We start from the raw sequence: 27,350 nt of genomic DNA on the forward strand, positions 1-27,350 counted from the left end.
TGAAATGTTAAAAACGGTTATATTGTGAACATTCAAGAAAAACTCAATTTGTTCTTTGACAGGTTAGTTTGCTCGTGTCTATATACACTGTATTGTTATAGCAGCATTTACAACATCTCCAGATCATTTGTAGGTTCATAATGAAATGGAACGGATACATGACACACACCATCCCAGAACATTTAGCATTTCACACACATTTGACAAAAACTGCAATGCCAAGTACTGCATGGGGAGTGATATTCCCCGTGCAGCGTTTTTTCTTTCTGCGCCATCAAAAATAAATGTCACCCTTAATGTTTCCAGCGGGACTAGATGTAAAGTGGAATATTGCTACAGAGGATTTGTGCTTGAGTCAAATGTTTTCCACACTACACTCAGCGGCCAGCCAGTGTTCTAGCCCAACTCATAATTAAACGCTACCAGACATTACATAAATCAAAATAAAACACTGTAGATAACCTGCATCGACCTGATCTACACTGAAATGTAGCATTTGATTGCTTTCTACCCTCAGCAACTAGTATGGGGTTACTGTTGGTTAAGGTTATGGGGACAGGGTAGGGAGACATGATCCTGAACTAGGTATTAACAACAGAAAGAGTTAAGTACACAGTACAGTGCATATAAAGATGTCTCAGGTGGATAAGTAACAGGAACAGTTTCTTCAGTATCAAAAGGTTGACTTGAATTTTCATCAAGGAGGTACAGGTGGAGGTGGCGGTTGAGGCTGCTGTGGTGGAGGGGGCTGGGGTGGTGGGTCCTGGGGCTGAGGGGGCTGGGGTGGTGGGTCCTGGGGCTGAGGGGGCTGGGGTGGTGGGTCCTGGGGCTGAGGGGGCTGGGGTGGAGGGTCCTGGGTTGATAGGTCCTGGGGCTGCTTGACCTGGGCACCAGAGGGTTCACCAGTAGGTTGACATGCCAATGTCTGTTTCTCTGTGTCTGATGCTGTGCTGCCGTCTCTGCAGGGGCACCGACACTGGCATGACTCTCCCTGTCTGATGACGATGACAGGCAGACGCAGGCCTAGCTGTTGCAGAGCTGTCCCTAGAACACAACAAGACCGAGGGCACGTCAAATAACGGTTTTAAACAGTCATACATCCATAAATATTGTACAGTGCAACAACCTCACAGATACGGTCTTGTAGCTAGCATTACAATATCTACAGCTCTGCAACTGATAATGTTTAGCGGTCAAAATCATTGAAATTATCAAAATGTAGAATACTAGTGTAAAAAGCACACCTAAATACATCAGAGATTAATATCGGTAAATATAACGAAGTAAAGGATGAATCTCAGTAAATGACCTGTGTTCCCTCCCATAGGTATTGCTGTGGTGAAATAGAGCTTCTCTAGTGTCGAGCCACTGTGTTGTTGCTGAAATACAACAGGACAAGAGAAGACAGCATGTTCAGCATATGATTAACAGAATATCAATGCCTCGTGGCTAAAAAGAGGAATAGTTTCATTAAAACAAGTGATGGTCAATGAACAGCTGGACTGGATGAGATCCAGCAGGCCAGTGATTGGACTGGGACTCTCCATATCCTAATGAAAAGGCCAGTGATTGGACAACCCTCTCCATATTCTAATTAGCTGGCTTTACTGCACTCCAGGTTTCAATAAATCATCTAGAATAATGACACCAATAAATACCGACAATACTGACAACAAAAATATCAATTCATAAAAAATGTGCCTATAAAAACATGAAGGAATGTGATATTATTAGACCAACATCTGCTAGCAAACCTAAATGTATTAGCTGTTATAATACACTATTTATATATATAGTATGTGGACACCCCTTCAAATTAGTGGATTCGGCTATTTCAGCCACACCCGTTGTGTGGTAGGCCACACAAGCTCACAGAACGGGACTGGCGAGTGCTGAAACGCGTAGCGCGAAAAATCGTCTGTCCTCGGTTGCAACACTCACTACAGAGTTCCAAGCTGCCTCTGGAAGCAACATCAGCACAAGAACTGTTCGCCTGGAGCTTCGTGAAATGGGTTTCCGTGGCCGAGCTGCCGCACACAAGCCTAAGATCAACATGCGCAATGCCAAGCGTCGTCTGGCGTGGTGTAAAGCTCGCCGCCATTGGACTCTGGAGCAGTGGAAAGGCGTTCTCTGGAGTGATGAATCATGCTTCACCATCTGGCAGTACGACGGACTAATCTAGGATTGGCGGATGCCAGGAAAACGCTACCTGCCGCAATGCATAGTGCCAACAGTTTGGTGGAGGAGAAATAATGGTCTGGGGCTGTTTTTCATGATTCAGGCTAGGCCCCTTAGTTCCAGTGAAGATAAATCTTAACACTACAGCATACAATGACATTCCAGATGATTCTGTGCTTCCAACTTTGTGGCAACAGTTTGGGGAAGGCCCTTTCCTGTTTCAGCATGACAATGCCCGTGCACAAAGCGAAGTCCATACAGAAATGGGTTGTCGAGATCGGTGTGGAATAACTTGACTGGTCTGCACAGAGCCCTGACCTCAACCCCATCGAACACCTTTGGGATGAATAGGAAAGCCGACTGCGAGCCAGGCCTAATCACCCAACATCAATGCCCGACCTCACTAATGCTCGTGGCTGAATGGAAGCAAGTCCCTGAAGCAATGTTCCAACATGTGATTAACAGAATATCAATGCCTCGTGGCTAAAAAGAGGAATAGTTTCATTAAAAAAAGCCTTCCCAGAAGAGTGGAGGCTGTTATAGCAGGAAATGGTGGACTAACTCCATATTAATGCCCATGAATTTGGAATGAGATGTTTGACAAGCAGGTGTCCACATACTTTTGGTCATGTAGTGTAGCTTATAACGGGCCTAACTTGTAATAATTATAATAACGTATTAGTAACTTGTTAATGATGACTTACTAATAGCTGTGTCTGTGTGTCCCGCTGCCTCTGGTCATTGACACTGTTAAACAGCCACTGGAGGTTCTGTGTGGACAAGGTCAGGGGCTGGAGGGTACTCTGGGCTGGGACAGTAGGAGGAGCAAAGTGCCCCAGGGAAAGGGGTGTTAGTGGGGCCTGGATGGAGGAGCTGGGGGGTGGAGGGTATGGGCCTGGTTGCGAATAGATGGAAGGCGTCTCAGCTGGCTGTAGTAGTAGGCTCTGGGTGGAGCATGGTTGTGAATCGAGGGTGGTGGTTGGCTCTAGTAGGAGGCTCTGGGTGGAGCCTGGTTGTGAATGGAGGGTGGTGGTTGGCTCTAGTAAGAGGCGCTGGGTGGAGCCTGGTTGTGAATGGAGGGTGGTGGTTGGCTCTAGTCGTAGGTTCTGCTGTGGAAGTAGGCTCTGGCTGGTTGGCTGTGGTAGTAGGCTCTGATTGGAGCTAGGTTGATAATAGACGGATGCGGCTGGCTGTTGTAATAGGCTCTGGTTGGACAGCTGTTCTGGATTCACATCATGTTTAGTTATTTCACTGATCATGGGAGAGACAGCGACAGGAACTGGACAGGGTTCACCAGGGGTGAGGACAGCGACGGGCTGGGGTACAGGACAGGGTTCACCAGGGAGAGAGTCAGATTGGGCAGGACAGGTAGAGATAAAACAGGGAGATGCTTCTGGGAGCACCACGGTTGGAGATGGGTTCTCCAAACTACATGAGGGCACTGCCAACGACAACACACCTGGAGAAAATAGGGGAGAGGAAATAAGGGGTTTGAAGGGCTAAACAGGAGACAAGGCATTTAGACGACAAAGCACTGGTGGTGTTCACCACAACATAGCACAGTACTCACCCTGTGTCTGGGGCTTGTCTTGAAACAGCAACTCAAACATCAGATCCAGGGCATCAGACTGCCACAGGGACAAGACAGCAGCAGAGTAACGTTAGAAAAGTCAGCCTACAGTTGCCTTGATCAAAACATATACAGTGCATTCGGAAAGTATTCAGACCTTGACTTTTTCCACATTTTGTTACGTTACAGCCTTCTTCTAAAATGTATTAAATTAATTTGTTCCCTCATTAATCTACCCACAATACCGCATAATGACAAAGCGAAAACATGTTTTTCGTTTTTTTTTGCAAAGTCCTTAAAAATCGCAATCTGAAATATCTTATTTACATGCAATACCCATCAACAGTTTGGACACACCTACTCATTCAAGGGTTTATCTTTATTTTCACTATTTTCTACATTGTAGAATAATAGTGAAGACGTCAAAGCTATGAAATAACACATATGGAATCATGTAGCAACCAAAAAAGTGTTAAACAAATCATAATATATTTTATATTCTTCAAAGTAGCCACCCTTTGACTTGATCACAGCTTTGCACACTCTTAGCATTCTCTCAACCAGTTTCATGAGGAATGCTTTTCCAATAGTCTTGAAGGAGTTCCCACATATGCTGAGCACTTGTTGGCTGCTTTTCCTTCACTCTGCGGTCCAACTCATCCCAAACCATCTCAATTGGGTTGAGGTTGGGTGATTGTGGAGGCCAGGTCATCTGAGGCAGCACTCCATCACTCTCCTTTTTGGTCAAATAGCCCTAACACAGCCTGGAGGTGTTTTAGGTCATTGTCCTGTTGAAAAACAAGTGATAGTCCCACTAAGCGCAAACTAGATGGGATGGCGTATCGCTGCAGAATTCCATGCTGGATAAGTGTGACTTGAATTCTAAATAAATCACAGACAGTATCACCAGCAAAGCACCCGCACGGTGGGAACCACACATGCGGAGATCATCCGTTCACCTACTCTGCGTCTCACAAAGACATGCAGTTGGAACCAAAAATCTCAGATTTGGGCTCATCAGACCAAAGGATAGATTTCCACTCGTGTTTCTTGGCCCAAGCAAGTCTCTTATTATTATTGGTGTCCTTTAGTAGTGGCTTCTTAGCAGCAATTTGACCATGAAATCCTGATCCATAAAGTCTCCTCTGAACAGTTGATGTTGAGATGGTGTCTGTTATTTGAACTCTGTGAAGCATTTATTTGGGCTGTTATCTCAGGTGCAGTTAACTCTAATGAACTTATCCTCTGGGTCTTCCGTTCCTGTGGCGGTCCTCATGAGAGCCAGTTTCATCATAGCTCTTGATGGTTTTTGCGACTGCACTTGAAGAAACTTTAAAGGTTTGACATTTTCCAGATTGACTTATCTTCATGTCTTTGCTTATTTGTGCTGTTCTTGCCATAATATGGACTAGGCCTTTTACCAAATAGGGCTATCTTCTGTATACCACCTCTACCTTGTCACGACACAACTGATTGGCTCAAACACATTAAGAAGGAAAGAAATTCCACAAATTAACTTTTAACAAGGGCCACATGTTAATTGAAATGATTTCCAGGTGACTACCTCATGAATCTGGTTGAGAGAATGCCAAGTGTGTGCAAAGCTGTCATTAAGGCAAAGGGTGGCTACTTTGAAGAATCTCAAATCTAAAATAAATGTTGATTTGTTTAACACTTTTTTGGTTACTACATGTGTGTTATTTCATAGTTTTGATGTCTTCACTATTATTCTACAATGTACAAAAAAGGTACAAATAAAAACACTGGAATGAGTAGGTGTCCAAACGTTTGACTGGTACTGTAAGTATTCAGAACCTTTGCTACGAGACTCATAATTCAGCTCAGGTGCATGCAGTCTCCATTGATCATCCTTGAGATGTTTCTACAACTTGATTGGAATCCACCTGTGGTAAATTCAATTGATTGGACATGATTTGTAAAGGCAATCTACCTGTCATTATAAGGTCCCACAGTTGACAGTGTATGTAAGAGCAAAACCCAAGCCATCAGGTGGAAGTAATTGTCCGTAGAGCTCCGAGACAGGATTGTGTCGAGGCACAGATCTGGGGAAGGGTACCAACACATGTCTGCAGCATTGAAGGTCCCCAAGAAAACAGTGGCCTCCATCATTATTAAATGGAAGCAGTTTGGAACCACCAAGACTCTTCCTAGACCTGGCCGCCCAGGCCAAACTGAGCAATCGGGAGAGAAGGGTCTTGGTCAGGGAGGTGACCAAGAACCCGATGGTCTCTCTGACAAAGCTCCAGAGTTCCTCTGTGGAGATGTGACAAGCTTCCATAAGGACAACCATTTCTGTAGCACTCCACCTATCAGGCCTTTATGGTGGAGTGGGCAGACGGAAGCCACTCCTCAGTAAAAGGCACATGACAGCCCGATTGGAGTTTGCCAAAAGGCACCTAAAGAAACAAGATTCTCTGGTCTGATGAAACCAAGATTGAACTCTTTCGCCTGAATGCCAAGCGTCACATCTGGAGGAAAACTGGCACCATCCCTACGGTGAAGCATGGTGGTGGCAGCATCATGCTGTGGGGATATTCATACATGTTGGTGGGCTTCTTTCTATACAGTGTTTTGACACGTATTTGAAATGTACAATTACCCATAAATTGTCATAAATCACTGCATAGATAAGTTATTGTTACAGTGTGGGGTCCTTATTTCCCCTGTCTGACCGCGCTCAGAAGAGTCTGCCTGGGTCTGAACCACATCTCTGATCCACCCAAGGAGACGATAAATACTCCAGTAAAAAGGAGGAGAAACTGAGAAACCTCTAGGTTAGATCTTCAATCCGTGATGGACTTGGGGCAATTATATCTAATTGGGGCCCGATCGTCTTCCCTAGATCCCCTAATTCAGACCCAGTCTGTGTCCCAAATGGCACCCAATTCCCTACATAGTGCCCTACTCTTGACCAGTGCCCTGTGGGCTAAATTAAAAGTGGTGCACTGTATAGGGAATAGGATGTAATTTGGGCCGTTGACTCAGTGTTGCTGAGCTGGACTGTAGAATGGAGTCAGGGACTGGGAGTGATGCCACATTGCCCCTGGCACCCAGTGAACCTCCATGGAGCACGGACCTCCTTAGCTCCCCCTTAAACCAAAGCTGTATCCTTCCCTGGGAAGGCTACCGACTTACCCCTGGCAAGTTGACCAGTCTCAACAGGCATGTGCAACTTGGAGGGAACGTCTAGGTCTGGGATTATGCATCATCAATATCAATCAATGGTCCAGTATGTCAAGGATGAAGTGTGTTGACATTTTAGAAATCTTGAAAAAGTCATGAGACCACTACTGAGTGAAGGTTTAGAGCTAGCACATTGCCCAATGGCTGTAGCCAGGCTATCGCCAGGTGATTTGCAGTGCCAGGAATTGTTCTGTGAAATCAGTCACGGCCATCACACACTTTTAACTGTTAACTGTGCTCTACGGAAATCACAGGGAAGAGAGAGGTTCCTCCATGTGCAGCTGGATTCAGGTAATCACCCAGTAGATTGTCTACTCTTTTAGCCAGGCTTGCTCTCCCCCCCACTAATAAGTATGTCTGGTAATCGGGTTAGCTGCCCCGTCGAGCCGGGGGACCTAATTGGGACAGAGACGGTGGACAAAGTGAAAATGAATAACTTTGGTCGAGGTGTTATTAAACTAGGAGGGTCAATTAGAAACGTGTGATGTGGTAACGCTGCACCATGCAGCCCCAGTCCAGTAGAGATGATTGTGTTAGAGACCTGGACTGAACCAGGAGAGATGATTGTGTTAGAGACAGAGACCTGGACTGAACCAGGAGAGGGGATTGTGTTAGAGACAGAGACCTGGACTGAACCAGGAGAGGGGATTGTGTTAGAGACAGAGACCTGGACTGAACCAGGAGAGGGGATTGTGTTAGAGACAGAGACCTGGACTGAACCAGGAGAGGGGATTGTGTTAGAGACAGAGACCTGGACTGAACCAGGAGAGATGATTGTGTTAGAGACCTGGACTGAACCAGGAGAGGGGATTGTGTTAGAGACAGAGACCTGGACTGAACCAGGAGAGGGGATTGTGTTAGAGACCTGGACTGAACCAGGAGAGGGGATTGTGTTAGAGACCTGGACTGAACCAGGAGAGGGGATTGTGTTAGAGACCTGGACTGAACCAGGAGAGGGGATTGTGTTAGAGACCTGGACTGAACCAGGAGAGGGGATTGTGTTAGAGACCTGGACTGAACCAGGAGAGATGATTGTGTTAGAGACCTGGACTGAACCAGGAGAGGGGATTGTGTTAGAGACCTGGACTGAACCAGGAGAGATGATTGTGTTAGAGACCTGGACTGAACCAGGAGAGGGGATTGTGTTAGAGACCTGGACTGAACCAGGAGAGGGGATTGTGTTAGAGACCTGGACTGAACCAGGAGAGATGATTGTGTTAGAGACCTGGACTGAACCAGGAGAGGGGATTGTGTTAGAGACCTGGACTGAACCAGGAGAGATGATTGTGTTAGAGACAGAGACCTGGACTGAACCAGGAGAGGGGATTGTGTTAGAGACAGAGACCTGGACTGAACCAGGAGAGGGGATTGTGTTAGAGACCTGGACTGAACCAGGAGAGGGGATTGTGTTAGAGACAGAGACCTGGACTGAACCAGGAGAGGGGATTGTGTTAGAGACCTGGACTGAACCAGGAGAGGGGATTGTGTTAGAGACAGGGACCTGGACTGAACCAGGAGAGGGGATTGTGTTAGAGACCTGGACTGAACCAGGAGAGGGGATTGTGTTAGAGACAGAGACCTGGACTGAACCAGGAGAGGGGATTGTGTTAGAGACCTGGACTGAACCAGGAGAGGGGATTGTGTTAGAGACCTGGACTGAACCAGGAGAGATGATTGTGTTAGACAGGGACCTGGACTGAACCAGGAGAGGGGATTGTGTTAGACAGGGACCTGGACTGAACCAGGAGAGATGATTGTGTTAGACAGGGACCTGGACTGAACCAGGAGAGATGATTGTGTTAGACAGGGACCTGGACTGAACCAGGAGAGGGGATTGTGTTAGAGACAGAGACCTGGACTGAACCAGGAGAGGGGATTGTGTTAGAGACAGAGACCTGGACTGAACCAGGAGAGGGGATTGTGTTAGAGACCTGGACTGAACCAGGAGAGGGGATTGTGTTAGACAGGGACCTGGACTGAACCAGGAGAGATGATTGTGTTAGACAGGGACCTGGACTGAACCAGGAGAGATGATTGTGTTAGACAGGGACCTGGACTGAACCAGGAGAGGGGATTGTTAGAGACAGAGACCTGGACTGAACCAGGAGAGGGGATTGTGTTAGAGACAGAGACCTGGACTGAACCAGGAGAGGGGATTGTGTTAGAGACAGAGACCTGGACTGAACCAGGAGAGGGGATTGTGTTAGAGACAGAGACCTGGACTGAACCAGGAGAGGGGATTGTGTTAGAGACCTGGACTGAACCAGGAGAGGGGATTGTGTTAGAGACAGAGACCTGGACTGAACCAGGAGAGGGGATTGTGTTAGAGACCTGGACTGAACCAGGAGAGGGGATTGTGTTAGAGACCTTCCCTGTAGCTCAGTTGGTAGAGCATGGTGTTTGCAACGCCAGGGTTGTGGGTTCGATTCCCACGGGGGGCCAGCACAGAAAAAAAAATATTAAATTAAATGTATGCATTCACTACTGTAAGTCGCTCTGGATAAGAGCGTCTGCTAAATGACTAAAATGTAAAATGTAAATGTTTTTCAGTGGCAGGGACTGGGAGACTAGTCAGGATCGAGGGACAGATGGACGGAGCAAAGTACAGAGAGATCCTTGATGAAAACCTACTCCAGAGCACTCAGGACCTCAGACTGGGGCGAAGGTTCACCTTCCACCAGGACAACGACCCTAAGCACACAGCCAAGACAATGCAGGAGTGGCTTGGAGACAAGTCTCTCAATGTCCTTGAGTGGCCCAGCCAGAGCCCGGACTTGCACCCAATCTATCATCATTTTCAGGAGAGACCTGAAAATAGCTGTGCAGCGACACTCCACATCCAACCTGACAGAGCTTGAGAGGATCTGTAGAGAAGAAGGGGAGAAACTCCCAAATACAGGTGTGTCAAGCTTGTAGCGTCATACCCAAGAAGACACGAGGCTGTAATCACTGCCAAAGGTGCTTCAACAAAGTACTGAGTAAAGGGTCTGAACACTTATGTAAATGTAATATTTCCGTTTTTTATTTGTAATAAATTAGCAAACATTTGTAACAACCTGTTTTTGCTTTGTCATTATGGGGATTTTTTATTTATCCTTTCATCCATTTTAGAATAAGGCTGGGAAAAGTCAAGGGGTCTGAATACTTTCCGAAGGCACTGTACAGTACATGTCTTAGTTACCATATTATATAAACATTACCATACAGTATGAACAACATTGACATGTATAGTTAGCCCAGAGACATGGCTGTGGTCTCTAATAGCGTCTGTATAGCCAATAGCATAGCTAAGTGTATACATGTCTTTAAGACATATTGAATGGTGATATATTTATTCAGACTCAGTGTGTGATATTGAAAATGTGGAAAGAAAGAGGTACAAAATGACTTACATTATTTTCTCTGAGCTGAGAATCAGTGGAAATCAGGCTCATATCACTGAGACATGGGGAACGAGGATTCAAATCCTGTGTTTCAAAACATGATTATTGATTGATTATAAGAGGTGATTAGAGATAACCGCAAGTTGAGAAAAGATTTCAACTGGAGAAAAATAGAGCAAATGTATTGATTGTATTGATATTGGATCAGTAATAGACTTGACACATACAGTGCCTTGCAAAAGCATTCATCCCCCTTGGTGTTTTTTCTATTTTGTTGCATTACAACCTGTAATTAAAATTGATTATTATTTGGATTTCATGTAATGGATATACACAAAATAGTCCAAATTGGTGAAGTGAAATGAAACAAATTATTTGTTTAAAAAAATTCTAAAAACGGAAAAGTGGTACGTGCATATGTATTCACCCCCTTTGCTATGAAGTCCCTAAATAAGATCTGGTGTAACCAATTACCTTCAGAAGTCACATAATTAGTTAAATAGATTGCACCTGTGTGCAATCTAAGTGTCACATGATCTCAGTATATATACACCTGTTCTATAAGGTCCCAGAGTCTGCAACACCACTAAGCAAGGCGCACCACCAAGCAAGCAGCACCATGAAGACCAAGGAGCTCTCCAAACAGGTAAGGGACAAAGTTGTGGAGAAGTACAGATCAGGATTGGGTTATAAAAAAATATCAGAAACTTTGAACATAAATCCATTATTAAAAAATGTAAAGAATATGGCACCAAAACAAACCTGCCAAGACAAGGCCGCCCACCAAAACTCACAGACCAGGCAAGGAGGGCATTAATCATAGAGGCAACAAAGAGACCAAAGATAACCCTGAAGGAGCTGCAAAGCTCCACAGCAGAGATTGGAGTATCTGTCCATAGGACCACTTCAAGCCGTACACTCCACAGAGCTGTGCTTTACGGAAGAGTGGCCAGAAAAAAGCCATTGCTTAAAGAAAAGAATAGGCAAAAATGTTTGTGGTTCGCCAAAAGGCATGTGGGAAACTCCCCAAACGTATGGAAGAAGGTACTCTGGTCAGATGAGACTAAAATTTAGCTTTTTGGCCATCAAGGAAACGCTATGTCTGGCGCAAACCCAACACCTCTCATCACCCCGAGAATGCCATCCCCACAGTGAAGCATGGTAGTTGCAGCATCAGTCTGTGCAGTTGTTTTTTTATCAGCAGGGACTGGGAAACTGATCAGAATTGAAGGAATGATGGATGGTGCTAAATACAGGGAACTTCTTGAGGGAAACCTGTTTCAGTCTTCCAGAGATTTGAGACTGGGACAGAGGTTCACCTTCCAGCAGGATAATGACCCTAAGCATACTGCTAAAGCAACACTTGAGTGGTTTAAGGGGAAACATTTAAATTCCTTGGAATGGCCTAGTCAAAGCCCAAACCTCAATCCAATTGAGAATCTGTGGTATGACAAAGATTGCTGTACACCAGCGGAACCCATCCAACTTGAAGGAGCTGGAGCAGTTTAGCTTTGAAGAATGGGCAAAAATCCCAGTGGCTAAATGTGCCAAGCTTACAGAGACACACCCCAAGAGACTTGCAGCTGTAATTGCTGCAAAAGGTGGCTATACAAAGTATTGACTTTGGGGGGGTGAATAGTTATGCACGCTCAAGTTCAGTATTTGTGTCTTATTTCTTGTTTGTTTCACAAGAGAAAATATTTTGCATCTTCAAAGTGGTAGGCATGTTGTGTAAATCAAATGATACAACCCCCCCAAAAAATCAATTTGAATTCCAAGTTGTAAGGCAACAAAATAGGAAAAATGCCAAGGGGGGTGAATACTTTCGCAAGGTACTGTATGAGACAGAAACAGATGAAATGTGTCATTGTCAAAACATCATTAAGTGCCATTTTCAGTCACATGGTGGGAGGACTCACCTCTGAGAGAGAGTGGCTGTCAGTGATGTCAGCTGACGGTCCAGGGTCGTGACCTTTGATGTTGTCCCTCAGGCTGTTGAAGGAGCTTAGGGAGTTATCACCATCTGTGTCCACCTGAAGGAGGGGTGGCTCGCCTAGGAGAAATAACACACACACATTACTTTTATTGGTCTCTCTTATACAGCAGCCGACCTTGTTGCTTACAGCCCCATAATTTGAGATAGTCCCAGCTTGGAGATAGAAAGGTAATTTGCATCCACAACTCTTAGCCTCATGGTTGAAGGTGAGAGGATATAGAAATACTGTCAGCAATATACAAGCCCATGCATAATGACTAGGAACATTAATAGCATGACTATGGTGACGTAGACTTTTTAGTGCCTTGAGGCCTGTGTTTTTGGGGGAAAAGGGCAAGGAGGTTCAAGCCACTAACATTGTCTGAGAAACAGGCACGCACAGACAAGCAGTTCTGCATCTTACAGATGGAAACTTCCAGTGGGAAGCCAACTAAACAGCTGACTGTTTCCTCAGCCTCTGATATCAATGTGAGTTTACAGATGTCTCCATGCATTCACAGATCACATGCAATAGTTAACTAAAGAGACCCCATCTGATACTCATAGCTCCTTGGAGAGGAAGAGTTTGTTGGGTTCTCTGGTATCAGAGGAACAGGCTAGAAAGACAAATGACAGACAGTGTTATAGTCAGAATGGAGTGTGAGAAGATACAAGTATGTATGTGTGTGTATATTTGATCTGTGTGTGTGTGTGTGTGTGAGTGAGAGAGCCAGGGCCCCAGAGGAAGCAGCAGTATTAATAGCTGTGTGCTTCACCACCAAGCTCCACCACAACAACAGCAATCAGACTTGGGTTCAAATAGCATTTGAATTACTACAAATACATGAGCATTTGCTTGAGCCTGGCTGAAGCACCAGATTGATGGGGTTTGGACTTTTGGGACTGTTTTGTGTGTGTGTGTCATTATGCACAGTCAGGGTTGTCAATGGGTAGTGTCTCTACTCTACATTCCATGCCATAGCATGTATCTGCTACATTGAAGCCATCCTCTTATGTGTGTGTGATCTCAGCACTCTGCTGGATGTGGATAAATAGGCTCACTAGGATTCAATGACTGGGTGTTAGGAGAATAAATGGGCCAATAAGAATCTGGGGAGGTGAGCGGTTCTAAGGCCTATCTAGTGGGCTGAAATAAACTGATGTTTTCAACACACACACAGTAGAGGAAGCCATACTCCATTAGGAATACTCAATAAAGTGTAGCAGGGAGGAAAGAGAAGTGCTGGAACGTATTGTTGTATCTGAATCTCTGGACAAGCGGTTTTCAACTCTCCCTAGTCTTATTTCAAATTAAACAGGGTTTGAGCTAAAGGAGCATGCTATGTATCCCCACAATTCCTGTCATACACACCTGTACCTGTGTGTCCCAGGAAGTGTGTTTGGAGATGGTCACTAGAGGTGAAAGTCTTGTAACAGCCAGGATTATCACACCTGGGGAGAAAACAACACAAAATGTGGTTATTTGTGTCCATTTATGCATTCGTACATGCATTAATTTGTTCACTCAACCCACTGAAATCTTGTGAGCTCACCTGAAGGGCTTCTCCTTGGAGTGTGTCCGGATGTGTTTCCTCAGGTCACTCAGGGTGGTGAAGTACTTGGTGCATCCATCTGACTCACAGTTAAACGTGTTCCCTGTGTGCAGTCTCTGGTGGGCTTTTAGCCTGCACATCAACACAATCACAACAGATGGATCTAACACGGCTGATGTTTGCAGTTCAGCACACCAACAGATAGTCACAGAGCTGTGGCTTTACTTGGGGTCAGCATACCAAAGGCCACTAGGATATGTTCATTAACTTTGAGTTCGGGGGGGTCAGGAGAGTGCTGAACTTATGAAACATCATCACGTGACACTTGTCTTGATCCATGGCAGGAAGACTATCCCCTAATATCGTTTGACTACGATTGCTTTCAGTTGACAATTTTGGTGCCAGTGGGCCTGGAAATAATCTCTTAAGAAAACATATGTGGTGATGAAAGACAGCTAGGTTGGAGTATCTACTCTGCCTATTCAATGGCTTGGAAGGAAAACACTGGTCTAACTTACCTGTACAGTGTGTTGTAGGCCTTCTCACAGCCCTGTTGATCACACTCGAAGGGCTTCTCCTTGGTGTGAACGCGGACGTGGATCTTCAGACTGTAGGAGGTGAGGAAAGCCTTGTCACAGCCCAACTGGTTACAGACAAATGTGTACTCTCCTCTGTGTCTCTTCTGGTGAGTCCGCAGGTTCCCTGCTGTGCTGTAGGTACGAGTACAGTCCTCGTATAGACACTGGTAACGCTTCACCTGCAGAACAGACAGGCAAAGAGTTGTTATATAAACTATGCGAAAAGATGGAACACCGCCACATAAACATACGCTTAACATGTAGGAAGTGTTCATGGCAATTACCGGTACGTAACACTTGACAAGCATTACATCAAGTCTGGAAATGAATTAGCTGTATTGGTTTATATGAGAAGATTGAAGTGCACATGTATGAATGAGACCTAATTAGCTTCACAGAAAGAGAACCAAGAGGCTGTAGAGCATAGAGAGCAGTGAAATATTCCTCTCATCTCGACATCTGCAGAGAACTTGAGATAATGACTCATTGGTTCTGGATGGGAGAGGCTGATGAGGGAAAACAGAAGCTTCAGAGCTACCTCCCGGGCTGGCCCAATTTCACCGCCCCAAACAAATCCCCTCTCCTGTCTCTTCCCCTCACTCACTGACTTCATCATAACAGTTGGCATGTCGCCTTCACAGAATATGGTGCTGCTGCTGCTAACCTAGCATGGTCGATCTTCTCAGTGATGTGACTTAATGACATCTTACTCCCTTCCATGTTCTACACTCTTAGGGAAAAAAAGGTGCTATTCAGAACTTAAAATGGTTCTTCGGCTGTGCCCATAAGAGAACCCTTTTAAAAACCCTTTTTCGTTCCTGGCAGAACCCTTTTGGGTTCCATGAAGAACCCTTTTGCACAGAGGATTCTATCTACATAGAACCCAAAATGATTTTACCTGGAACCAAAAAGGGTTCTCCTATGAGGACAGCCAAAGAACATTTTTTTTATAGAGTGTATATGTGATATGCCAAATAGGGTCTGTCTGTTATTCACAGATTGAGAATGCACATCATATGACATCACGTGTGAGCCTGACCAACCCGATGTAATGTTTGCCCTAAGGGTTGATGCCTACACTCTCAACATGGTGTCATTTAAAAGAATACTACAAATGGCTCTCTGCCTAGCTATAGCCTTGCAACATCCTTCAAGACATAATGGCCGGGACATTAAGAACACCTGATTTTTAAGCCTTGAGACATTGATTGTGTATTTGTGGTATTCAGAGGGTGAGTAGGCAAGACAAAAAAATGTAAGTGCCTTTGAACAGAGTACGGCAGGTGCCAGGCGCACTGGTTTGTGTCAAGAACTGCAACGCTGCTGGGTTTTTCACACTCAACAGTTTCCTGTGTGTATCAAGAATGGTCCACCAACCAAAGAACATCAAAGGGGGGGGGTTCAACTCAATATTAGGAAGGTGTTGCCAATGTTTGGTATACTCAGTGTATGTGAATGAGCAATGGCGCCTCTCCTCCTCACAACCAGAATACCAGGAGTGTGTTTTCCGGACAACATGTCCAAATAAATACAGAACATGCTCAGATATCAAAACAGGCTTATGTGCAATTTTTGTTTAACCTGTTTGGGATAGGGGGCAGTATTTTCACGGCCGGATAAAAAACGTACCCGATTTAAACTGGTTACTACTCTTGCTCAGAAATGAGAATATGCATATTATTAGTAGATTTGGATATAAAACACTCTATAGTTTCTAAAACTGTTTGAATGGTGTCTGTGAGTATAACAGAACTCATATGGCAGGCAAAACCCTGAGAAGATTCCAAGCAGGAAGTGCCCTGTCTGACAATTTGTGGTCCTTTTGTTGCCTCTCTATCGAAATTACAGTATCTGTGCTGTTACGTGACACTTTCTAAGGCTTCCATTGGCTCTCTAAAGCCGCCAGAAAGTGGATTGGGGTGTCTGCTGTCTCTGGGCAAAGTATAGGAGCTCTGTTTGTCAGTGGACTGCCTGAGGACTCAGAGACTGGAGATGCGCGTTCACGACACTTGGCCATTTTTTTCTTTCCATCTTTGAATGAATACAACGTTGTCCGGTTGGAATATTATCGCTATTTTACGAGAAAAATAGCATAAAAAATTATTTTAAACAGCGTTTGACATGCTTCTAAGTACTGTAATGGAACATTTTGAATTTTTTGTGTAAATATGCGCTCGCACGTTACCCTTTGGATAGTGACCTGAACGCACAAACAAAACGGGGGTATTTGGACATAAATATGGATTATTTGGAACCAAAACAACATTTGTTGTTGAAGTAGAAGTCCTGGGAGTGCATTCTGACGAAGAACATGTGAGCCCCGATGTTGGCGGGTGTCTGAATAGCTAGCCTTGATGGCCGAGCTATATACTCAGAATATTGCTAAATGTGCTTTTGCCGAAAAGCTATTTTAAAATCTGACATAGCCATTGCATAAAGGAGTTCTGTATCTATAATTCTTAAAACAATTTATGTATTTTGTCAACGTTTATGATGAGTAATTTAGTAAATTCACCGGAAGATTTCGGTGGGTATGCTAGTTCTGAACATCACATGCTAATGTAAAAAGCTGGTTTTTGATATAAATATGAACTTGATTGAACAAAACATGCATGTATTGTATAACATAATGTCCTAGGAGTGTCATCTGATGAAGATCATCAAAGGTTAGTGCTGCATTTAGCTGTGGTTTGGGTTTATGTGACATTATATGCTAGCTTGAAAAATGGGTGTCTGATTATTTCTGGCTGGGTACTCTGCTGACATAATCTAATGTTTTGCTTTCGTTGTAAAGCCTTTTTGAAATCGGACAGTGTGGCTAGATTAACGAGAGTCTTGTCTTTAAAATGGTGTAAAATAGTCATATGTTTGAGAAATTGAAGTAATAGCATTTCTAAGGTATTTGAATATCGCGCCACGGGATTCCACTGGCTGTTGAGTAGGTGGGACGATTTCGTCCCACATACCCTAGAGAGGTTAACTACTGTCGTGTCTTTGGGCACCATTAAACTGAAGACATGTTTATCAAATAACTCCCTGTAATTATTATTACGCGATTAAACTGATTAATCGTTTAACTGTAATTAACTAGGAGATCGGGGCACCAAGGAAAATATTCAGATTACAAAGTTAAAATTTTCCTAATATAACTTTCCTATATTATAACATTATATTATATTATAGTATCTGACCGATTATCTTCTGGTTTAAATGGTGTATTTTACCTCGTGTCCAGTCTCATTCCAAACGTCGTAAATTGTTGTTATCTGCACAAACCCAGTCTTCACTAAGTCATCCATACATCAATTGTCTTAAAATCCTTTATTTACTAAACTAAGTAATTCACAGAAAGCATACAAACAGTAGTTATCATTACAAAGAAATGGTAGAGTAGTGTGCCCTAGTGGGCTAAACCGGCATGGCGGCTTGTTAAACAAACAAGGGGGTTGGGGGCAGCGGAGAAGGCACAACAGAGTTGATAAATATTAACAATTGATATGCTAATCCTTTGCACATGAACGCTCACTCATTCGGGAACAATTGTAATCAATATATATTTACGCTCAGTCTGTCGTCGGGATCCTTGTTGGAGAGTTTTTTTGTCCTGTTGGAGAGTTTTTGTCCGCGTTCTCTCTCCCTCGGTTAGAATGGCTCTTTCAAAGCGACATTCGTTCATGTCGTTATAGAATGGATGTTTCGTCGGTCTTCCCGTTCAATGATACCGGATTTCTAGTTGCAGACTAGTAATTAATATCAAAGACTTGTTATTATTCTGTCGGTATCGATAGTCTAAAAGTTTAACCTCTATGGGCTAGGTAGGACTATTTTACACCATTTTAAAGATAAGACTCTCGTTAATCTAACCACACTGTCCGATTTCAAAAAGGCTTTACAATGAAAGCAAAACATTAGATTATGTCAGCAGACTACCCAGCCAGAAATAATCAGACACCCATTTTTCAAGCTAGCATATAATGTCACATAAACCCAAACCACAGCTAAATGTAGCACTAACCTTTGATGATCTTCATCAGATGACAACCCTAGGACATTATGTTATACAATACATGCATGTTTTGTTCAATCAAGTTCATATTTATATCAAAAAACAGCTTTTTACATTAGCATGTGACTAGCATGTGACTAGCATTTCCACCGAACACTGCCGGTGAATTTACAAAATTACTCACGATAAACGTTCACAAAAAGCATAACAATTATTTTAATAATTATAGATACAGAACTCCTCTATGCACTCGATATGTCCGATTTTAAAATAGCTTTTCGGTGAAAGCACATTTTGCAATATTCTCAGTAGATAGCCCGGCATCACAGGGCTAGCTATTTAGACACCCAGCAGGTTTAGCACTCATCAAAGTCAGATTTACTATAAGAAAAATGTTCTTACCTTTGTTGTCTTCGTCAGAATGCACTCCCAGGACTTCTACTTCAATAACAAATGTTGGTTTGGTCCAAAATAATCCATCGTTATATCCAAACAGCGGCGTTTTGTTCGATGCGTTCTAGACACTATCCTAAAGGCTAAATAAGGGTGACGAGCATGGCGCAATTCGTGACAAAAGAATTCTAAATATTCCATTACCGTACTTCGAAGCATGTCAACCGCTGTTTAAAATCAATTTTTATGCCATTTTTCTCATAAAAAGCGATAATATTCCGACTGGGAATCTGCGTTTAGATAAACAGACAAAGGAAAAGAAACCATTCGGTCGAAGCGGGCACGCGCCTAAGCCCATAGTACTCTGAGTGGCCACTTGCCAAAAGCGATAAAGTGTTTCAGCCAGAGCCTGCCTCGATATCGTTCAACGTTTTCCCGGGCTCTGAGACCCTATGGAAGACGTAGGAAGTGTCACGTTATTGCACAGATCCTGAGTCTTCAATAAAAAGAGCCAAGATGAAACACTACTTCTCAGACAGGCCACTTCCTGCTTGAAATCTTCTCAGGTTTTGGCCTGCCATAGGAGTTCTGTTATACTCACAGACACCATTCAAACAGTTTTAGAAACTTCAGGGTGTTTTCTATCCAAAGCCAATAATTATATGCATATTCTAGTTACTGGGCAGGTGTAGTAACCAGATTAAATCGGGTACGTTTTTTATCCAGCCGTGCAAATACTGCCCCCTATCCCCAACAGGTTAACCACGTGGTATGGTTAAAGTTCAGTCGAGGAATGCATGGTCAAACCTTGGCTCTCTCTTCTGAGGTAAGCTGGTCTAAAGAAAGAAATTCTGGGTGGGGGTTTTATACTGAACATAGAAAAGCTGTCACATGACGCCTTGTCCTGTCTGTGTCCCTGGGGACGTGCCGATGACTGAGTTAAGCTTTGTACAGAAATACAATTCTCTCACATTAACATCAGTACATAGCATCTCAAAATATTCCAAATAGCTTTAATCTTATTAAATCATTTTATACAACCATTAGATGTAAGTCTCATCGCTGAGGCTAGTATATAAACCTTAGTATGGTAATATGGCCATATTGTATCTAATGAGCCTCACAAAATTGTACCTAGCGGACCAGTTCGTAGCTGGATTCTTCACCGATCTTTTATACCTTCTGCAGAACATAAATTTGTTCGGTTCTCCAATTCTGTGAGGTGGAAGAATCCTTTGTTCTCCATGAAAACACTCTGTCTCTTTATACTGTGGCCATGAGGCAGGACATTCTCCTTTGGAATTTACGACCGCCTTCACACAGCCTTGTGTCAGAAATATAGAGGTCGGGGGATGGTGCATAGAAAACCCAGAGGGCAACGTCATGACACTACACATGGTTGATGATATTACTAGTTTATCTAACGTGTCCTGCGTTGCATATAATCGATGCGGTGCCTGTTAATTTATCATTGAATCATAGCCTACTTCGCCAAACGGGTGTCGATTTAACAAGCGCATTTGCGAAAAAAGCACTGTCGTTGCACCAATGTACCTAACCATAAACATCAATGCCTTTCTTTAAAATCAATAAACAAGTATATATTTTTAAACCTGCATATTTAGTTAATATTGCCTGCTAACATGAAATTGTGTCACATCTCTAGCGTTCATTGCACGCAGAGTCAGGGTATATGCAACAGTTTGGGCTGCCTGGCTCGTTGCGAACTAATTTGCCAGAATTTTACGTAATTATGACATAACATTGAAGGTTGGGCAATGTAACAGGAATATTTAGACTTAGGGATGCCACCCGTTAGATAAAATATGGAACGGTTCCGTATTTCACTGACAGGAAAAAGTTTCTGGATTCGACCATATTATTGACCTAAGGCTCGTATTTCTGTGTGTTATTATGTTATAATTAAGTCTATGATTTGATAGAGCAGTCTGACTGAGCGGTGGTAAGCAGCAGCAGGCTCGTAAGCATTCATTCAAAACAGCACTTTCGTGTGTTTTGCCAGCAGCCCTTCGCAATGCATTGCGCTGTTTATGACTTCAAGCCTATCAACTCCCAAGATGAGGCTGGTGTAACCGATGTGAAATGGATAGCAAGTTAGCCGGGTGCGCGCTAATAGCGTTTCAAACCTCACTCGCTCTGAGACTTGGAGTGGTTGTTCCCCTTGCTCTGCATGGGTAATGATCCTTCGAGGGTGGCTGTTGTCGATGTGTTCCTGGTTCAAGCCCAGATAGGAGCGAGGAGAGGGACGGAAGCTATACTGTTACACTGGCAATACTAAAGTGCCTATAAGAACATCCAACAGTCAAAGGTATATGAAATACAAATCGTATAGAGAGAAATAGTCCTATAATTCCTATAATAACTACAACCTAAAACTTCTTACCTGGGAATATTGAAGACTCATGTTAAAAGGAACCACCAGCTTTCATATGTTCTCATGTTCTGAGCAAGGAAATTAAACGTTAGCTTTTTTACATGGCACATATTGCAATTTTACTTTCTTCTCCAACACTTTGTTTTTGCATTATTTAAACCAAATTGAACATGTTTCATTATTTATTTGAGGCTAAATTGATTTTATTGATGTATTATATTAAGTTAAAATAAGTGTTCATTCAGTATTGTTGTAATTGTCATTATTACAAAAAAAATAATAATAATTAAATATAAAAAAAACGCTGATTAATCGGTATTGGCTTTTTTGGTCCTCCAATAATCGGTATCGGCGCTGAAAAATCATAATCGGTCGACCTCTAGAAGAGACTTCCTTGGGCCAAGAAACACAAGCAATGGACATTAGACTGGTGGAAATCTGTCCTTTGGTCTGATTAGTCCAAATTTGAAATTTTTGGTTCCAACTGCCAGATTTTTGTGAGACGCAGAGTAGGTGAACGGATGATCTCCAGATGTGTGGCTCCCACCATGAAGCATGGAGGAGAAGGTGTGATGGTGTGGGGGTGCTTTGCTGGTGACACTGTCTGTAATTTATTTAGAATTCAAGGCACACTTAACCAGCATGGCTACCACAGGATTCTGCAGCGATACGCCATCCCATCTGGTTTGCGCTTAGTGGGACTATCATTTGTTTTTCAACAGGACAATGACCCAACACACCTCCTCCACAATCACCCGACCTCAACCCAATTGAGATGGTTTGGGATGAGTTGGACTGCAGAGTGAGGGAAAAGAAGCCAACAAGTGCTTAGCATATGTGGGAACTCCTTCAAGACTGTTGGAAAAGCATTCCAGGTGAAGCTGTTTGAGAGAATGCCAAGAGTGTGCAAAGCTGTCATCAAGGCAAAGGGTGGCTACTTTGATAAATCTAAAATATATTTTTTAACCCTTTTTTGGTTACTACATGATTCCATATGTGTTGTTTCATAGTTGATGTCTTCACTATTATTCTACAATGTAGAAAATAGTAAAAATAAAGAAAAACCCTTGAATGAGTAGGTGTGTCCAAACTTTTCACTGGTACTGTATGCACCCAAGCTAACTGGCTAAAGTTGGCTAGCTTGCTAGATAGCTATTTCCAGAAATAAATGAGAGCACCTCACTGACCATTTCACTCGCCGTAGCAGAGCTGGTTAGGCGCGTTCGTGACTAACTATTACTTTTTTTGCCTACAGTGTACTGACACCGTTCATATCTAGCGGGTGTTGCGCCTTCGTAAATTCATCACCCAGATGAGAGTGCTAGCCAGAGTGAATTTGCAAAAGCAAGAGATGTGCTAACTGGATAAGTCATTCAAGTTCTTGCTTGCTAACCAAATTACACCTGCATCTCTAGCTGTGTATAGCCAGCGAAAAAATGATATGAGTGGAAAAAGTCAGTCACTCACCCACTCCTCCAATGACATTACATGACATCCTCCTAACAGCTAGCTATCTAGCTAATGTTCGCCTCCATGTTTTTAGCTTGCTACATTAATAGATACGCTAGCCTATTAGCCATGTTATGACTGACTTGGGATCATTGTCCTTGCTAATTTGATCGTATTGACATTCCCAGCCTTGAGTTACATTCTTCTGTTTTTGTTCAAAATATTGAGTCATTGAAACTGAGTGCATCCTGAATGGAGGCAGCAAACAATGCACCAGGCCAGCTGTGATTTACAACCTGATAGAAATATTTGTTGGACTAACAAGAAATGTATTGGTGAATTACACTAATCATGCAGTGAACTGTATCCATCTATTCAGCCAACAATGCCTTAGTGTACGTCAAGGAATGTTGAGTCAAATAGAACCTATTTTTAAAGTCTTAGACCGCTCCTCCCGAGTGGCGCAGCAGTCTAAGGCACTGCATCTCAGTGCTAGAGATGTCACTACAGACCCTGGCTTGATTCCAACTAGATAGTCTTCAGGGATAGATGCAAGGGGTTGAGGGTAGCTGAAGGCTGGGACTAAAAACAAAATGCTAGACAACTAATGTAAAATATACTGTTCCCGTAATATATATATATATATATAGTATGTATAAGCTGGAAGTAGAAGTCTAAGCATTGTTGTCCATTAGTTTACTCCAATTAGGGGAGGGGTGGTAGGGTTAGGGGAAAATAATAAAGGAGGAAAATATATAAATATATATTTAAAATAATATACATATTTAAAAAATAAAAAATAAAACAATTATATATATATATATATGGGGGATTAGAAATGATGCATTGATAGAAGCCACAATCTACAATATTAAAGCTGATCTACCCCATAAAAAAATATCTAAAAAACTGGCTTATGTGACCAACTGGGGTTGAAACGGGTTAGCCCACTGAGCCAAAGCCTTGGCATTAGCTCAAGGAGCTAACACAAGTCTTCAGGTCTTTGGATATAAAGGCTTACCTCGCTGTGGTGGGTATCTGGGCACTCAGAGTGTAGTGTGATGGTGGCCCCCTGGATGTGCCGGGGCATGGGTGTGGAACCAGGGTTGATGGTGAACTGGATCTGGTCCTGGGAGATGGTGTGGTGGATGTACCCCTGTGACATGGCCTCCCAGTGGTCTTCCAGACCTCCACGGTCCTCCGTCTCAAATCCCTCGTCTAGATACATCATCAGGTCCTCTTCTTCCTCTTTATTGTCAGTTGTAGAACCCACAGGGTCTTGCTCAATCATCACGGTGGTTCTGTCATACACTGTGTCCAGACTGTGCACACCAGAGTCCAGTGGAGAGGGCAGCAGTAACCTGTCCCATTGGTCCCAGTTGACAGTAACCATCTTTCTGGACACATTGTCCTCTTCAACCTCCCGACTTGTCTTGTCCACCTCTTCCTCAAAGAGCATGGTCTCATTGGATTGGACATTCATCCTCATGCATGGTAACAAAAGGTGCACACACACACTAACTGGTTTGCCACTGAAAGGAGAGCAGAAGAGAGGGGAGAAAATGTATGAAGTTGAGGCTCTTCAGTTAATTTCATAAAAATACAAATTGTAAAACATTTAGAAAGTGATCCTTTTCAAATAAAACTATACTAAATATATTCACATCACCAAATAAGTTTAAAACACACTGTTTTGCAAAAAAGGTCTACAGTAGCCTCAACAGCACTCTGTAGGGTAGCACCATGGTGTAGCTGGAGGACAGCAAGCTTCCGTCCTCCTCTGGGTACACTGACTTCAATACAAAACCTAGGAGGCTCATGGTTCTCACCTCCTTCCATACACTTAAACAGTAATTATGACAACTTCCAGAGGATGTTCTCCAACCTATCAGAGCTCTTGCAGCATGAACTGACATGTTGCCCACTTAATCAAAGGATCAGAGAATTAATATAGTACTGAAAGCATAAACTACAGCTAGCTAGCACTGCAGTGCATAACATGTGGTGAGTAGTTGACTCAAAGAGAGAGAAAGACAATAGTTGAACAGTTTTGAACAAATTAATTTATTCCAAAATGAAGGAGAAGCAAGAGAAAGATTTCATAATATTTTTTCACTTTCAGTTTTACTGCTAGCAAGTTTAACCTACTCAAACACCCTGCTCAAATAGAGGGATGCTATGTTAGCTAGCTGGCTATGACTATCCAACACAACATTGGAACTCTTCCAAGTCAAGGTACTGTGGCAGATGGCAGGGAGAGATCAGGGGAGTGGTGATTGAAGGAAGATATCTTGCAGCCCGCTGACTCCACCCCCGAGCCTTATATGGACTTCTTGTCCCAATGAGGCAAGCCAGTGGATCATTAAGCCATTGAGAGCTTGGGGATAAAAGAAGAAACGGGCTGCACAAAGAGGGAGAGGGCCGAGAGGGAAACGCGTGTTATGGAGTGTGAGAAGCGGGAGAATTCTCTGTAAGATTACCCGTCGTGAACTGGTTGCTGGATCCCCCCCTTTTCCCACCGTGTGCAAATATCCCTAATAAATTATCCATTTGCATTCTTGTTATGCTCCCTGTACGTGTTTGGTTATTGAACTTGGTGACTTGGAAACTCTACACTCTTGAGCCTGCTACAGTATGCTTTTGGTTTTCTTAATTTATTGCCTCCGGGGCCCGCCGGTGTAAGTGTTGTGTTGGCTCCCGAGTGATGCAGCGGTCTAAGGCACTGTGGGAAAAGGGGCGTCACTACAGACACCCTAGAGGCGTCACTACAGACACCCTGGTTCGATTCCAGGCTGTATCACAACCGGCCGTGATTGGGCGGCGCACAATTGGCCCAGTGTCGTCCGGGTTTGGCCGTCATTGTAAATAAGAATTTGTTCTTAACCGACTTGCCTAGTTAAATAAAGGTTAAAATAAAAATAATTTAAAGTGATAAACTGCTTAATGACTACTGTAAATTTACTGTATGATTGTAGCGGGTTTAATAACGCGTTAGTTCTATTAGCTATGTTGACTATGACATTACTTTAGCTAATATGGTGACTATGTAGGCTGTTGTGTTGTGCATTGAAGTCCAAAAGCGAAGGGAAAAGGTGAGAGGAGGGGAGTGCATAGATGCGAGAAGGAATACAATGTGGCTGCTATAAAAGTGAACTGTGAATATGCTTGATTCATTCCGCCGATTTGGTTGAAAAGCATTTCTTAAACGGAAGCAAATGGAACGGAGATAAACATACCTGAATTTGTCCAATACAAACTCTTGTTTGCAACTGTTAGACTAATGATTACACCCTAGATCGCTACATGCAGGCAAGAGTGTGCAAGGCGTTATTGAATGTGTCACTGTCTGTCCATTCGTCACTGTCAGTCTCCTCAAAATTCTCTCTCCACCTGTGTGCACCTACCTTGTAAACTTTCATTCATAGGCTAGGTTGTAGCAACCTTATAATGGGTATAGGGAAAATTAGAGAATCGTATAGTAAGTAGCCTGAACCTATCGATGTTACATTGAACTGGCTGAATGGAATATGAATGACAGTCATCCAACATGCTGTAATAGAAATAAGGCCATGCTCATGAAAAGTAAAAATGGTCCTCCCTCATTTTAAACGGCACCGACCGCCACTGGTATCAAGTAACAGTAACCCATCATGAGAAATACATACGCATATCATTTTTTTCACATAAAAATGACAAACATACTATTGGTTAAACGTACTTTTGGTTAAACGGTTTGAAACTACAGTAGCCTAATACAAAGTCAACGACATTCTTGGCATTCCTCGGTGAGCTCTAGCTATCATCGAAACTATTTTACTTGTTGCTAACGTTACTAGCACTCACTCAGCAGACGCAACACATAAATGTTGCCATGTTTCAATAACAATTCCAAACTACTCACCGTTTTGAATGTTCACCACGTAAATGCAGTCAAGAACAACTACAAGGTCATCAAAGTATTTATAAAATGTCTTCCGCTTTGTTTACCCGGACTCAATCACCAATTCCTCCGTTGTTACAATGTTGCAACATCGTAGTTACCCTAGCAGCCTACTTATCCAGCTTCCTCTTTCCGCCCAGAATTAACTCACTCAACCGTGAAATAAACTACAGGTAACTTCCAAAATAAAGGAAACACCAACATGGGCCACCACGAGCCAGAACAGCTTCAATGCACCCTGGAATAGATTCTACAAGTCCCTGGAACTCTATTGGAGGGATGCGGCACCATTCTTCCACGTTCCACCATTCTTCCACATTCCACCATTCTTCCACATTCTTCCAGAACTTGGTGTTTTGTTGATGGTGGTGGAAACCCCTGTCTCTGGCAACGCTCCAGAATCTCCCGTAAGTGTTCAATTGGGTTGCGATCTGGTGACTGAGATGGCCATGGCAAATGGTTTACATCGTTTTCATGCTCATCAAACCATTCAGTGACCACTTGTGCCCTGTGGATGGGTGCATTGTCACCCTATAGCCAGCGGCATAGTCATGGTAGCCAAAATAATTGCCTGCCCAGCAATTTATACATGACCCTAAGCATGATGGGATGTGAATTGCTTAATTAACTCACGAACCACAACTGTGTGGAAGCACCTGGTTTCAATATACTTTGTAGCCCTCATTCACTGAAGTGTTTCTATTATTCTGGCAGTTACCTGTACAG

At 43.3% G+C, this 27,350-nt stretch overlaps 1 protein-coding gene across 3 annotated transcripts; it reads right to left on the reverse strand.

Moving 5' to 3' along the window:
• LOC106570280 (metal regulatory transcription factor 1) lies at positions 1–26,813 on the reverse strand. 3 transcript variants are annotated; one of them, XM_045694788.1, is made up of 11 exons: positions 26,586–26,813; positions 23,706–24,216; positions 14,382–14,620; positions 13,864–13,995; positions 13,689–13,762; positions 12,255–12,388; positions 10,345–10,419; positions 3,749–3,806; positions 2,883–3,637; positions 1,310–1,379; positions 1–1,044 (listed from the first exon to the last, which is right to left on the reverse strand). In XM_045694788.1, exons 2-11 carry the CDS (start codon positions 24,171–24,173, stop codon positions 698–700), a joined length of 2,352 nt encoding a protein of 783 aa, XP_045550744.1. In that variant the 5' UTR covers positions 24,174–24,216; positions 26,586–26,813; the 3' UTR covers positions 1–697. The 3 variants fall into 3 exon arrangements, with proteins under 3 accessions (XP_045550744.1, XP_045550743.1, XP_045550745.1); XM_045694787.1 differs by having other exon boundaries at positions 13,683–13,762; positions 26,586–26,810; XM_045694789.1 differs by lacking the exon at positions 10,345–10,419 and having other exon boundaries at positions 13,683–13,762; positions 26,586–26,812.
• Between the last annotated feature and the right edge of the window lie 537 nt (positions 26,814–27,350).

This window comes from Salmo salar, chromosome ssa14, assembly GCF_905237065.1.
Source record: "Salmo salar chromosome ssa14, Ssal_v3.1, whole genome shotgun sequence".
In the NCBI taxonomy this organism is placed as follows: domain Eukaryota; kingdom Metazoa; phylum Chordata; class Actinopteri; order Salmoniformes; family Salmonidae; genus Salmo; species Salmo salar.

Excerpts from the sequence above, each read along its gene's own strand:
- LOC106570280 (XM_045694787.1), bottom strand. The coding sequence starts at position 24,173 with ATGAGGATGAATGTCCAATCCAATGAGACCATGCTCTTTGAGGAAGAG. Across the intron at positions 14,621-23,705 it reads CAGATACCCACCACAGCGAG|GTGAAGCGTTACCAGTGTCT; the intron begins GTAAGCCTTTAT and ends TCTGTTCTGCAG. Across the intron at positions 12,389-13,682 it reads CCTGGGACACACAGGTACAG|GCGAGCCACCCCTCCTTCAG; the intron begins GTGTGTATGACA and ends TATTTCTCCTAG.